Source organism: Ictidomys tridecemlineatus, chromosome 3 (genome assembly GCF_052094955.1).
Source record: "Ictidomys tridecemlineatus isolate mIctTri1 chromosome 3, mIctTri1.hap1, whole genome shotgun sequence".
Classification (NCBI taxonomy): Eukaryota; Metazoa; Chordata; class Mammalia; order Rodentia; family Sciuridae; genus Ictidomys; species Ictidomys tridecemlineatus.
In genome coordinates, this window is record NC_135479.1 from 48,297,643 (window position 1) to 48,312,676 (window position 15,034).

The 15,034-nt window shown below is 35.3% G+C and overlaps 1 protein-coding gene across 1 annotated transcript in view; it reads right to left on the reverse strand.

Moving 5' to 3' along the window:
* The window catches only part of Ube2g1 (ubiquitin conjugating enzyme E2 G1), a 99,971-nt gene that overhangs the window by 18,337 nt on the left and 66,600 nt on the right, over positions 1-15,034 (reverse strand). Inside the window, exons 4-5 of the mRNA XM_078041090.1 lie at positions 11,322-11,424; positions 1,684-1,781 (exon numbers count right to left, since the gene is read on the reverse strand). Coding sequence (XP_077897216.1) covers positions 1,684-1,781; positions 11,322-11,424 — 201 coding nt within the window. The remainder of the gene's footprint in view (positions 1-1,683; positions 1,782-11,321; positions 11,425-15,034) is intronic.

Here is a 15,034-nt window from a genome sequence, read left to right on the forward strand (position 1 = left end):
ATAGCTGAGAAAACATCGCTGTACTCCCAGTGCTTTCCAGATATTCAAGATTCTTTAACTATCTTGCTTGCCCCAGTTTTTCTCTTTTCCATTTGAGAATGACTTTTCACTCCGTCCTATAGCTAATTCTTTCTGTAGCTGCCATCCCTGCCCCATCACTTCCTCAGGTATCCTTTCTTCACTAACTATCCTTTCTCCAATAAAATTTTGATTATTTCCTTCTCTAAAGCCTGTCTCTACAAAATGAAAAGTCTCCTTTAAAAAATTTTTTTAAAAAAACAACATCAATTTTCCTCCCAAACTTGTGATGCTATCCTCCCTCCTGACAGAAAGGAAGTTTCATTATTTTGCTTACATATATGCACTTATTTAATTTTTGCAGAGAAAGTAAGATTCATAGAGGTTTTGCCTAGAGTCACACAGCTAATTTGTAGTGTAGCAAAATTGAGAAACTTTGTTGGACCTTCTTTCAAAGCAAGCCCAAGAAGAATGCCTATTACATATATCAAGTAATCCAAGTGAAAGCAGAAGAAATTGCACTGCCCAAAGTCCAGAAAAAGATCAAAGAAATGTCACGAAGTACATCACCAAATCAAGTATCCAGGAATCAGGCAGGACTATCATTAATGCCTTCTGTCATTATTAACTAGAGATAATTACTTTTATCTTCTTCTTCTATTTTTTTGGTGGTGGGGATTGAACCCAGGGCCTTGTACTTGCAAGACAAGCACTCTACCAACTGAGCTATACCCCTAGCCCAGAGATACTACTTTTATGACTTTGCTATCTTAAGATGTAATAAAATATAGTAGTTCCAGTTTTCTATTTGACTGTTCCAGTCTCTCATCATACATATATATATGTGTGTGTGTGTATGTATATATATATATATATATATATATTTTTTTTTTTAAAGCCTTGATACCCCTTTTGCTTAGGATAAATCCTTATTTAATTTGTTCATTCATTCCATCATTCCTCTCACTGACTCTTGTTTAATTTAATGTATGTATTTCTATTCCTTGCAACCAAAAGAGTCTTGAGAATAAGATGCAGAACACAAATTAGTATAATAGTCTAAAAAGATAACTTGTCAAAACAGAAAAGAAACCCTTGCAAGCTCTATCACACAAACCAAAGCCAAAAATTCAGGGAGCCTGTGTATAAAAGAAGCTTATCTGGCCTAACCTTTGGTCACAACATAGATTTTACAGGGCAGCCAATCTTTGGATTAAACAGGTCAATGTCATCACTCCATGCACAGCAGTATTGAATGCTTTCAAAGCTATGTATTTCCCTTGTCTATGAATCACCTATGTGGCAGGTGGGAAAGTCCTTTGTAACAGCTAAGAACATAGTTAAGAGTAGCTCATGTTCTAAAACTGAGTTAACGAAATATATACTAGAAACCTATGTTTCATGATTTCTATGCTCTTTGTAATGAATACTATTCAGAAACTGCCTGTAATCTGAAACACTGAGTCTCAAAAAGAAGAGAAAAAAGAATATTTTCCATGTGATCTATTAGTTCTTCTATCTTAAAAAAGCTACAAGGCCATGTACACAATTAATACAATGAACTTAAAAAGTAAATTCCAAAGCAATTTCACCAAGAACTATCATCTCTGTTATTGACCTTGAAACCTTTATATTTCAAGTAAAAACAAAACCAGATAAACTTACCATTTGGGTGCCAGATTTCTGTAATGAATTTCATTTTAGGAGGTCGGAGGGGATAATCTTTTGGAAAAGTGAGATGAGCCTTAAAAACACCACCTTCACTGAAAAAAAAACAAAAACAAGTTCTTGCCTATAAGTTCCTGCTTATAAGTATACAATCATTAAAACAAATATAAAACAAGAGTGTAGGCACTAAAAGTAAACATAGTGAATAATTCAAGGATTCAAAAGTAAACATAGTGAATAATTTGGATTCCCTACAGATAGTTTATTAAACTGGGTGTTTGAGGTAACTATCATACCTAAACTTTATTAAACTCTCAAGAGAGCTAGTAAAAGGAAAAAAGAAATGGTTTGGTAAAAGAGGCATCCAGATCAGATGATCAGTAGCTATGCTATGATCTTTCCATCATTTCCCAATGCACTTACAACAAAATTCAGAAAGTTTTACACTGCTTATAGGGCTCGAGTTGCCAATTTATCAACATTGATCTCAAACTAAACTATCGCTCTTTTTTCTGTTCTAGTCAGTCTTCTTTCAGTTCCTCAAACACACAAGTTCCTTGTCATCTCAAAGCTTATATGCATTTGTTGTTTCTTGTTTGGGAACTAATGTGTTATGTGTCAAATATTGGGAGTACAGCAGTGAATAGAATATAGTCTCTGAAGGAGTTTGTAGTCTACTGACTTTCCAGAACCGTGCTTATGAAAAGAACTTTTTGCAAAATTAAAGATGTTCTATACCTCTGTTTGTTCAATATAGAGTCACTAGCCACAAGTGGCTATTGGCTACCATACTGGACAGCCCAGTTATAAATCAATGCCATTTAACTGGGAATCATTCTTGAAGAAATGTCAATAAAACAATAAAATGATGTATATAATACCAACTAAAACCCAAAAGATCAAGTCGGCCTTAAAGGGCAAAAATGACCAAATTCCTTCCGAACCCAGATGCTACATGTTTCCTCTGCTTGAAATACCCTTTTCATTTTTCTTCTGATCATCATTCACTCAGCTTTAACTGTTACCTAGACAAAAGATTTTCCCAATCTAGTCACTAGGTCCCCTCTATCACACTGACTTCTTTTAATTTACTGCAACAGCATTTTGCATATCTGATTCTCTTATTATTCAGTGTGTACACTCCATTAGAGCAGATCAATGAGAAATGGAATTCTTAGATCATAAAATAGTTTTGATTCATGAACAAATATACATTATATATTTAAACTAGATAAAATTCATTATCTAGTTATGCTAAGCATTGTTCTAAATAATTTTTTAAAAAAGAATAAAGCATCAGCAATCATTGTGAAGCTTACCATTCTAGAATTAGAAACAAAATATCTAGCAAAAAAAGAATACTAGTAATAAGTACTATTTTAAAAAGCAAATATTTATAGAATAAGCCCATTTGTTTTTTAAACAAAAATGTAGACACATTTGTACACAAATAGAAAAATGTCTGGGAGTATATCATCAGTACATTATAATGGTTAACTCTATAGAGAGTATGATATGGGATTATTTTACTTTCCGATATGCACATTTCAATATAGCTTGAATTTTAAAGTACAAGCAAGTATTAACTTTTCTGATCAAGAAAGCAAGATACAGATTAAGTTTTTGTTTGTGGTACCCAGCGTGAACCCACAAAGCTACATCCCCAACCCTTTTTATTTTCAATTTTGAGACGGGGTCTGGCTAAGTTGCTTTGGCTACCCTTATAGGGGTGCATCACTGCAATGGAACTAAGTTCTAAAAAGATAAGTAAATCACTATTATCAAATACTTGTGTGGGCTGAGGATATAGCTCAGTGGTAGAGTGTTTGCCTTGCATGTACAAGGCCCTGGATTCCATCCCCAGCACCACCCAAAATTAAAATATACACATATACTTGTGAATACTTAGGAAAGGCAACTTGATTCAAAAATATATAAATTCAGTGACCTTGAAAATCAATTTTGATAAAAGCAACAGAAAAAGACCACAAAGCATTAAGGAAAGAATGGGATGGTATAGTACAAAGCATAATGAATGGGACAAATTGTACAAGAAATTTAAGAAAGAAGATGAAGAAAAAGTACAAACAAAGTACTTTCAAAGGGGGAAGACTAATTTGTTTGCAAGAAGACATGAATGTGTTGGCTAGAGATATTAGAAAAAGAACAATGAGAAATTAGCTATAAGTAGAAAGAAAACAAAGGTAGTAGAGTGCCTAACCATGAAAAAAGAACGAACATCTTTTCCTTTCCCACAGGAAGAAAAACAGATTTAGTACAGATATCCAGGAGTAAAAAGGATAATTATAGACTAAACGTCAATATATTCGTTTTTTTTCAAACCCACAAAGATACAACTGTGGTAAACAAAATTAAAAGTTATTAAAAGTATCAAAAGAACAACAAATTCTATGCCTGCCTAGAGCCTTACTCTGGGATAATTTACCAGGTTATCACCTGAAATGAAAAAAAACATGAAGCCTTGAGGGGAACAGAGTCTGAAACAGCTGCTGTGGAATGTATATTACATTGACGAAATAGAAGTACTATCTCAGCTACCCCAACCTGCATTAATAAGTGCCAAACTGGTCTTAGGACATATTAATTACATGGACTAGTCTTCCAAATAGGCTGCAAAAGCAATTCAGTGAGTCACTTATCAAGTTCTTTTGTTAATAGAACAGAAAACATGTATTTTTATAAAATCTATGTATTTCTACTCACTAACCTATATAAACAAATATCACTGGATCATGATACAAAATATTATCTGAACATGGTTTAAAAAACAAGGTTGAAAAGCCACAAATAAGACAGACAGACAGACAGACACACACACACACACACACACACACACACACACACACACACACATGCACTTTATTTTACTAGTGAGGATATTCTGATACTCCTTGAGAAATATTAAGTTGGTTTTCCCATATCACTTTAATTTTGATTGATTAGATGCCATCAAAAGGCTCCATAATGGCCTAATGGAATCCTCATTATGAAAAACTGCCTCAGGCGAGGCATGGTGGCCCAAACCCAGCATGAGGATTCCAAATACAAAGCCTTAAAGACACTATCTCAAAAAAATGAAAAGGGCTGGGGTTTATCTCAGTGGTGGAGTGCCCTTAGGAACAATCCTCAGTAATACCCCAAAATAAACAAAACAAAACAACAAACAAAAACATTGCCTTAATGCCTCTAAATTATAAATTATTTTCAAACTTTAAAATGTCAATGAAATTTACTTATTAAGACTGCCCTAATGATTTAACCCCATAATTTTCCCTTCTTCTAAAACACTGAGAAACAACTATGCTAGTTCTCATAATTTTTCTTCTCTCTGTGGATCCATCACCTTCTATTTTATCTGGGGAAATTCTACCTTCATTCATTCATTGCCTTGCCTGGTAGTACCCAATTTCTGGGTAAAACTTCTACTAAATAGTCAAGTGAGCAGAGAGGAACTCTAAACCCACAGGGTAATTACAGACTAAACATCAATATATTCATTTTTTCAAGCCCACAAAGATACAACTGTGTGGGGCTGGGGGTGTGGCTCAAGCGGTAGCCCGCTCGCCTGGCATGCGTGCGGCCTGGGTTCGATCCTCAGCACCACATACAAACAAAAAGATGTTGTGTCCGCCAATAACTAAAAAATAATAAATATTAAAATTCTCTCTCTCTCTCTCTCTCTCTCTCTCTCTCTCTTAAAAAAAAAGATTTATAAAAAAAAAGATACAACTGTGGTAAACAAAATTAAAAGTTATTAAAAGTATCAATAACCAGACCAGGTGGCACATGCCTGTAATCCCAGAACTCAGGTGGCTGGAGCAGGAGGATCCTGAGTTCAAACCCAGCCTCAGCAACTTATCGAGGCCCTGAGCAATTCAGGGAGTCCCTGTCTCTAATAAAAAAGAAAAAAAAAAATTTAAAGGGTGGGGTGGGGATGCCAAGGGAAGTGGTTCAATGGTTAAGTGCCCCTGGGTTAAATCCCTCATACCAAAAATAAAGTATCAATGAATTCAAAATACCTTTACTTCTGTTACATAATTAAAGACTTTTTCCATCACAGATTCTAATAACATAATTACTAGTATGGGTCAAAAAGAGGTACGCAACCAACTGTTCCACAATTTTTAGAAAGTTTGAGAAACATAGGCCAAGTTTTGCCCGGAGGTTTTCCTTACTGTTACTGTTTTAAATTATAAAAACCCTACAAGAATTATACTGTATCATTATATCATACTTATTTTTTAATATGCTGTATGCTGCCTTCTGAAATTTTGCTCAATATTGTTCTTTCAATCTATGTCTCTATTAGTATCTGCCTTTTGTTCATTCATTTTACCTGACACATTCCACAATTTCTCCACTATTCTGATATTTGACTGCTTCTTCTCCCCCTGCTTCTGTTATAATGCAATATAACACATTCTAAGCATTTTTTTTCAATTTGTGTTTTTTAATCTAGACATGAAGATACCAGCTAAGGTCAAGTTTATATAATTATGCAAAGTAACACAACCAATAAAAATGATAGAGTGGAGCTGGGGTTGTGGCTCAGTGGTAGAGCGCTTGCCTAGCATGTGTGAGGCACTGGGTTCAATTCTGAGCACCATGTATAAATAAATGAATAAAATTAAGGTCCATCCATATATTTTTAAAAAAATGATAAAGAGAGTTATACCAAGGCAGTCTCCAAAGCCCATATTCTTAAGCCCATATTATCATGTTCAAAGCACATGATAAATGACATGATATTGCCATTGATCAGTTTCTAAGCGATGCAGACACTAGATTCATTACCTACAGAATTTGATTATAAAATATATGACTTCTGCCTTCAAGTCTCTAATAAGACTGTAAAAGAATTTTGTAAATATAACAGAATTTCGCAATTGTAAAAAAGAGTTTTAATAAGACCTCTATCATTAACTACATGTTTTCTATATTCAACCAAGGTTGGGGAAAATTATAAAACACATATAATCTTAAAGACTCCAACAAAATTTTTTCTACCAAAAAACAAAAAAACATACTCCTTAAATAGACCAACCAATGGTGATGAAAGAAAAAAAGAGTTAAATATAAAAGAGAGTATTCATTACTTACAACAAATTTTTAATTCTTTAGGGATATTTGCATCTGTCTTTTTTCTTTTAGTGATATCTGGGTCTCTTTTTTCTGTAAAAACCACTGCCACTTCTATCTGAAAATTTTATTTCTGTGGATGGAGGTGGCTATTCATATTACTTGATAATTAGTCTGAAAATAGGAGGTATCCCACACCATTTCTAGAATGTATACTTCACAGAAAGCTCAAAAATCTATTCTTGGATGGGGGGATATAGCTTAGTGATAAAGTGCTTACATGGACAGGGCCCTAGGTTCAATCCCTGAATGACCCAAAAAAAAAAAAAAAAAAAGAACAAAAGGAGGAAAAGGTGGAGAAAAAGAAGAAATGCATTCTTAACAGTACTAGAAAGATTCAATAATAAAAATTTAATGAAATATAACCTGAAGATGAGTATAAATGACCACATTCATGTTCATGTTAACTACCAGCCTCAAGGTAACACTTAATGTGCTAGCCGATTACATGGACTGTAAAGAATGTGAGTTGCCCTCTAGCTACTAAATGAAGGCTAATAATGCCATCACAAAATTTCACACTAGCTTTTATAAAAATTTTGGTACAGTTGTTTATTTTCTATGATCTAATTGTTAAATGGCGAGCTAATCATTTAGGTTTGGATAACACCTAAGCCTATGCAAACTTATTTTCAACCCCTCTAACCTCTTCATTCAACTGAAACAACAGTAAGAACAACACTAACTTCCTTATAGTTCAGCGAACACTTTTTAAGGACTCTATGAAGTACTAAATTCTCCATAGAATTTTTAAATGCCTATTTCTTCTACTCATTTTCCTTGTATCTTCGTTGCTACTTTCCTATGGCCTTTCAATGGAACTAAGCTAATTTCTCTCTTCCCCGAACAAAGGACTAAGAATCTCACAAAAACAATGTGTGATTATAAGAAGCTACCAGTGTCACATTATTAAGTACACACTCCAGAGGAGCTACCACAAATGCTTCTGCCATTCAAAACTCAAATCAACAGCCAATACTTTAATAAATGTTCGGTGAAGGCTAGAAATGGGTTTTATTAGTGGAAAAAAAATGGCCTATTAAGTAGAATGCTTATTAGAAAGTTGGAGATATACAATACATATATGGACCACTGTGGGAAGCCAATCTAACACGTGATTGGGCGACTCCCGTTAAGGGCTTGAGGCACTTTGGCAAAGTCCAAGTTTTCCCGACCCTTTCCTGATGAGAGAGCCCATCCGTGTGGGGGTGTGCATGACCACTGACCCCGGGGACCCAATCACTGACCCTGACCTTGGAGTGCAGTCCCCCCTCAACCTTCATTGGATGGAATTCTCCCCTGAATCTCTTGTTCCCCAATAAAACGCTGGTCCCCGGCGTGCTCGCTCTCTCTCTCCTGCTAGCCCTGAGTAATCTCTGCTGCCCTGCTGGGCAGTTTAGAGGAGCCGAACCAGAGAGGGGAGCCGTCTCAGACCTAGCAATAGAAATAAGGTAATTGAGTCTGTGTTTTTATTTCGATCTCTTCTAACTAACTTTATGCCTAGAACCTCATTAATGAAACCACTGCACAGGCCGCGTGGTAGAGACCACCTAATAATATGTGCAATAAGTTCATAATGCGCATGTGTATGAAAAATAAATGCAATGAGCTCATAGAGTTAAGGCTTGAGCCAGGATTCCTACCCAGTACTCTATACAGATATCAGTTTAAGAGAATTTCTCTCATTATCTTGTACCTACTATAATGTAACTAAATTTCCATCACTATAATGTTGCTATGTCTTCCCTAAAGGAAAAATAAAACAGCAGAAAAAAAAAAAACATTCACAGACATGGTTTTGTGCACAGAATTTGTTAAGAATCTGCTCTCTTGGGCTGGGGATGTGGCTCAAGCGGTAGTGCGCTCGCCTGGCATGCGTGCAGCCCAGGTTCAATCCTCAGCACCACATACAAACAAAGATGTTGTGTCTGCCGAAAAAACTAAAAAATAAATATTAAAATTCTCTCTCTCTTAAAAAAAAAAAAAGAATCTGCTCTCAGGGCTATGGTTGTGGCTCAGTGGTAGAATACTCGCCTAGCATGTGAGGCACTGGGTTTGATCTCAGCACCACATAAAAATAATAAAGATATTGTGCCCACCTATAACTAAAAAATTAACAGAGAGAGAAAATCTGCTCTCTAATTACAAGATTGAGAGACAATACCTGTAAGATTTTTTTTTCCTAGAGAGAGAGAGAGAGAGAGAGAGATTTAATATTTATTTATTTATTTGTTTTTTTTAGTTCTCGGCGGACACAACATCTTTGTTTGCATGTGGTGCTGAGGTTCGAACCCAGGCTGCACACATGCCAGGCGAGCGCGCTACCACTTGAGCCACATCCCCAGCCCCTGTAAGATGGTTTTTAATGGCTACTTTTTCCTAACCCAAAACTCCAATGCTGTGGATTGGCCACATTCAGTTATCTGAATGTAGAATATATCACAAGGAAATATATCAGCAAAAATTCTGATTGGCAACAGTTATAACAAAACAAATTGTTTTTTTCAGATTATAGAAAAGATGAACATCCACACTATGATTCAGAGAATATATCACAAGGAAATATATCAGCAAAAATTCTGATTGGCAACAGTTATAACAAAACAAATTGTTTTTTTTTTTCAGATTATAGAAAAGATGAACATCCACACTATGATTCAATTCTGTTGTGTCTCAGTCAGCTCTGCTATAGAAGTAGCTCTGAAAATTCTTTCCTACAAGCTGTTAGGGGAGAGTGGGGGGCTACCATCTTAGAATACCTAAAAATGGGGCTGGAGTTGTAGCTCAGTGGCAGAGTGCTTGCCTAGCATGTATGAGACCCTGGGTTCTATCCCCAGCACCACATAAAAGAAAATAAAAATAAAAGTATTGTGTTTATCTACAACTAATTCATATAAAAGTACTGTGTTTATCTACAATTAATACATATATGCATTATGTTTATATATTTTTTTAGAAAAAAGAAAACCTAAAAATGATGATTTGACCCCCCCCCCCAAAAAAAAAAAGATTCAATGAGTCCAAATCCTTGCCTACTTAATACCATTGAGGACCAAAGTTGAGTGAGAAAGTGTGGTCCTCAAAATTCAGATCTAGAACTGTCCCTTTTACTCAGCTGTATGATTTAAGGAAAATCACCTGATTTTTCCACCCAATACCTCAACTTCTATAAAAAACATGAAAGTATAAGTCACCAACATCAAGAAGTAATGATGTCTTATAGAATTAAAAAATGCTAGTAAAGTTAGTCTACAAATACCCAGAGCAGAATATAAGACTGTAGTAGAAAGGTATTAAATTAAATACTTGAGAAATTCTTTTATTATATTATTCCTTGATACCACTACATTCCACTATCTACCTTTAAATCAATGGTTCAACAACTGGCAATCAGTTACTATTTTTATACCCTAATAATAACTTTTATAAACAAGAGAAAAATGGACATTATTTCACTTTAGGGTCAGAAAACCTTTTCTATAATCAATATTCTGTGGGGACCCAATTAGAGAACCACTAGAATCTAAATGATCTTGAAAGTTTACTCCAGCCTTCATAAGATGCTGATATGTTCACAATATACGAAATTTTTTCACAAAAATATAATCCTATGACTTGATATTATAGTGTTAAGAATGGTGAGACCTTGGAGCTTCTTCTTTTTTGGTACCAGGGACTGAACTCAGGGGCACTTGACCACTGAGCCACATCCCCAACCCTAATTTGTATTTTATTTAGAGACAGGGTCTTACTGAGTTCCTTAACACCTTGCTTTTTGCAAGGTGTTATTAAAATTAAAATTATTATTTTCCATTTGGGGAAATACAATTTATTTATTAAATAAATAAAATTATTAAAATTATTATTTTCCATTTGGGGATCAAGGCGCAATAAGTACAAGAAAAGGAAGAAGAAGAAGACATGTTTTAATAGAAATTTTTCTTCCTTCCTGGTCCTTTTAAAATTAAATCTCTCCATTTCTAAGATGTTAAGTAAAAAACTTTTTTGTATGGGGCTGGGGTTTTGGCTCAGTGGTAGAGTGCTCACCTAGCATGCATGAGGCACTGGGTTCGATCCTCAGTACCACATAAATGTAAAATAAAGATATTGTGTCTACCTAAAACTTAAGAATAAATATTTTTTTAAAAAAACTTTTTTGTATAACCTCACAGTAAGATAGCTATTTTGTAATTTATTTGTTCCAGGTATCAAGAGTATCTGAATTTCTGAAAGTATTATCTATTTTTAGGAGCAAAGGTCGTAGACCTTGGAGTTTCAAAAAGAACACAAAACCCAAATATAAATAAATAAATAGACCTTTATCCTTTATTTAAAAAAAAGAACACAAAAACCAAATTCAAATTCAGTACAAACCTGCTCCCTACAAAGCAATTTCACTTTGGCCTGCTAAAATAACTTTTAATTTCATTTAATTAAAAGAACAATTTTGAAAATGTCAGTTCCATTATACTTACTAAAGTGTGTCTGGAGGACCAATAATAAGGACTTCCCATCGATAGAGATCATTGTCATCTATTAAACCTGCTGAAAAGCCTTCCACTGGATTTTTGTTGAGTTCTGTGGAAAAAGAAAATTTTGATCAAAACTTTCAAGCACATAATTTTCATCCAATTTATAAACTGTAGGACTTGAGAATGCATGCCTTAAGTTCTAAACCCTCAAATGGATACAACTCGCCAGGCAAAATGGTACTTGACAAACACATGTAGTGTCCATACTACAAGATAATAGCAACTATTCAGCAGATCAACTTCTATTGCCTTCTTACTCTGTCCAGCCAAACTCTTAACTAGCCATTTTCAGCTCAGAGAGAACTAGCCATTAAATCAGAAATGGTAATTCTGATGCTGAGGTCTTTAGGGCACATTTTCAGAAACATTGACAGAGTACCAAATAATACTTTTTTCATTGGAATTTTCAGAGTTTAACCAACTCTTATTTCTATTAATATGTGTATATCTATTTGACATGTCCCCTGTAATCTAGGGACACACATCTCTTAAGTGGTGATCTCCCAAGTGGCCCACCATAACTAGCACCACCATAACTAGAGCAGAGGCTCCATCTTTCCTGCTTGTGTGTGCTGAATGCTCTGCTAGCCACAGCTTCTAGCACACAGGAATAGCTTCAGAATAACAGCTGTTGTCTACAAGAATGGCTGAGGCATGGTGAAGTTTTTACTCTTGTAAGGAGAGTACCCTGGCACAGAGAAAGAATGATAAGGGTGGGGGACAAGAACAGAGACAAGGAATTCAAGGGGTAGGGGAACACAGGCCAACAGAAAATCTTAGCAGGAAGGGATACACAGTCTAAACAATTTTGGGAGACACAGGACTTAATAATATAGTGACCTACTCAGAGTGGACAAGTCACAATCAACATCCTTCTTAAAAGCTTTAATGAGGTATATAAATGACATTTTGTGAACTGCACACATACCCAATTTGGTTAAGTATTGATGCTTGTATACACTTTTGAAGTCATCGCCCAATCATGATAGTAAACATATATGTCAATTACAAACAACACTATGAACTGTTTTTTCCTGCAAAAAAAAAAAAAAAAAAAAAAAAACGGGGGGGAACTGAGGACAAAGAAAGTAGTCCAGAAAGGACTTGCTGGAAATCTAAGTAAGAGTGTGATTCTCGTGTAACACCTGCCATCATCTTCAAGACATTCCATCTAATCATGGAAGCAAGTGTAACACAATCCGCAGTGCTATAAAAGACTGAACAAAGTGTGCTGGTAACTGAGAAGGAGGTATTAATTCTTTGAGGATTCAGGGATAGTGTTATTTCAACAACTAGGACTTAACACCCAACAGGTCAATGAAACATGGAGAGAGTAAAAAGTAAAAGTTTATATTTAAATATGAAGAGCTTTTTTTCTCAAAATTTTATAAGTCTATTATTTTTGCCTGGTAGGCATAGTAGACTTTTATAAATAGCTAAAACTACAAGAAATGCATTTTTACTTTTAAATAGATATTCTAAGTTTTTATTAAAAAATACTGAAAATGCAAAGACATTAAGATAGGATTTGTGGCTGTTTATGCAAGCATACCTTTACTGAGTGCCAACTATATTGCAGACATAGGAGAAAAGAAAAGAAAGTCCCATTTTTACTGTCGACTGAAGGATACAGTGAAATGCTCAGACAAATGTAATATGGGCAGTCACTTTCTATATGAGTTCTCTCATTTCTAACCACTTTCCAGACAAACATTATTATATAGTCAGCCCTCTCTATATTTGCAGGCTCCATATCCACAGATTCAACCAACCACAGATTTAAAACAAATTTTTAAAGGACGGGGAATGGTATTGGGAACATTTCTGGGTGGTAGAGAGCATTTGCCTCCTATGCATCAGACCCTGGGTTGGATCCCCACAAAAGAATTGCATCTGTGCTGAACATAAACTTTTTTCTTGTTATTGTTCCCTAAACAATATAGTATAACAACAATTTACATAGCATTTATATCATATTAGGTCTTATAAGTAATCTAGAGATGTTTAAAAGTACATATGAGGTTATCGGCAAATGGTATGCTATTTTACACAAGGGATTTGAATATTTAGATTTTGGTATCTGAGGGAATGATGTCCTGGAATCAACCCTCCATAGATACTGAGGGACAACTGTATTACTCAGATCTTCTTCTCCAATCATGATTTTATAACTTATCCAGAAATCACCTAGTTTGTTGCAGTTTCCAACAGAAGTCCAGTGAAGTTTTATAAAAGTACATAGGTAGCAAGCTCTGAAATTAACACATGAGGTCAAAATTACCCTTGAAAATGTCCTTACACTTTCCATAAAGCATATCATTGTTTATATTACTTTTGTCAATACACCCTAATTTTTGAAACTCATACTCTTTCATGATATGATGTCTACAGGCATGATTGTGTCCACTGCACATTTCAATTAAGTGGTGAAGTAAGGCTCAAAAATGTCCCAACATCTCACTTTTATCATGGCTTTTGCCCCCAACATGGATCCTCCTAGGCCTGGTTCCATGACAAATTATTTGACAGGTTTAAATGCACCTATAGTGGTGGGCCATTATCATATCTTCATGAATGATTCCTTCAAGGTCTAGTTCAAGAAGGCCTTTCCTAAATAACTTACAAATAATCTTTTAACATTTTGCTAAATTCCTATTCATTATACTTTATTACCTGGCACTAGACTGTTATTAGTTTCTGATTCCCAGAGAAGTAAATAGATAATGGCAATGTTGTAAATGCTCTAACAACAGTACAGAAATAGGGGGCAGTCCAACAAAGAAAGGCATATAACATAATCACTGAGAGTCACAAAAAGCTTCTCAAACGAAAAATGAGACAAAGAATTGGATGAAAGGTATAGGTAGAGAAGCATATGCAAAATTTGAAATATGGAGCTGAATCTACTACTGAAGTAGGGCACACAAATGGAACTAGACAGAATGGCAGGAACTGGATAGCAAAGGGCCTTCAAGGATATGTAAATGTGGACTTTATCCAGAGGGTAGTGAAGTTATTTTGTCTTTTTTCCCTTCCTCCTATTCTCCTCCCCCCCCCACCTTTATTTTTTTTTGGGGGGGGGGGGTGGTTTTGTTTGTTCATTTGTTTAAGAGACAGAGGTCTCACTATGTTGGCCTGATTATGGTCTTGAACTCTCCTGGGCTCAAGTGAGTCTCCTGTCTCAGCCTCCTTGGCACTAAAACTGCATTCATGACCACACTTCAAACATGCTCCCCACTCCACTGTTTTGTTTTTCTCAACAATGGGTTGACCTCATGAGATTTACATTTCAAAAACCAATCTTGTGTGTGTAGAAATTACAGAAATAGCGTCATGAGGAAGACTAAGAAAATTAAAAGGTAGCTATTAACATGAATCCTGGAAAGTGTATCTTAAGTATAGGGCAGGAGAAAAAAATGAATGAAAACAGAAATATTTAGAAAATAAAATTAATTAACCAAACTTGGTTATGTGGGGGATAAAGTGTGAAATGTCAAAATGACATACAATTGCAGGTGTGTGGTGCATGCCTGTAATCCCAGCAGCACAGGAGGCTGAGGAGCCCTGGTTTGCTCACTGGGGTCTTCCCTCTGGCTGGGCTCTTTGGGGTTCAAGGTGCATAGGGACATAGTGTGGAAACACAGTCTCTTCACAAA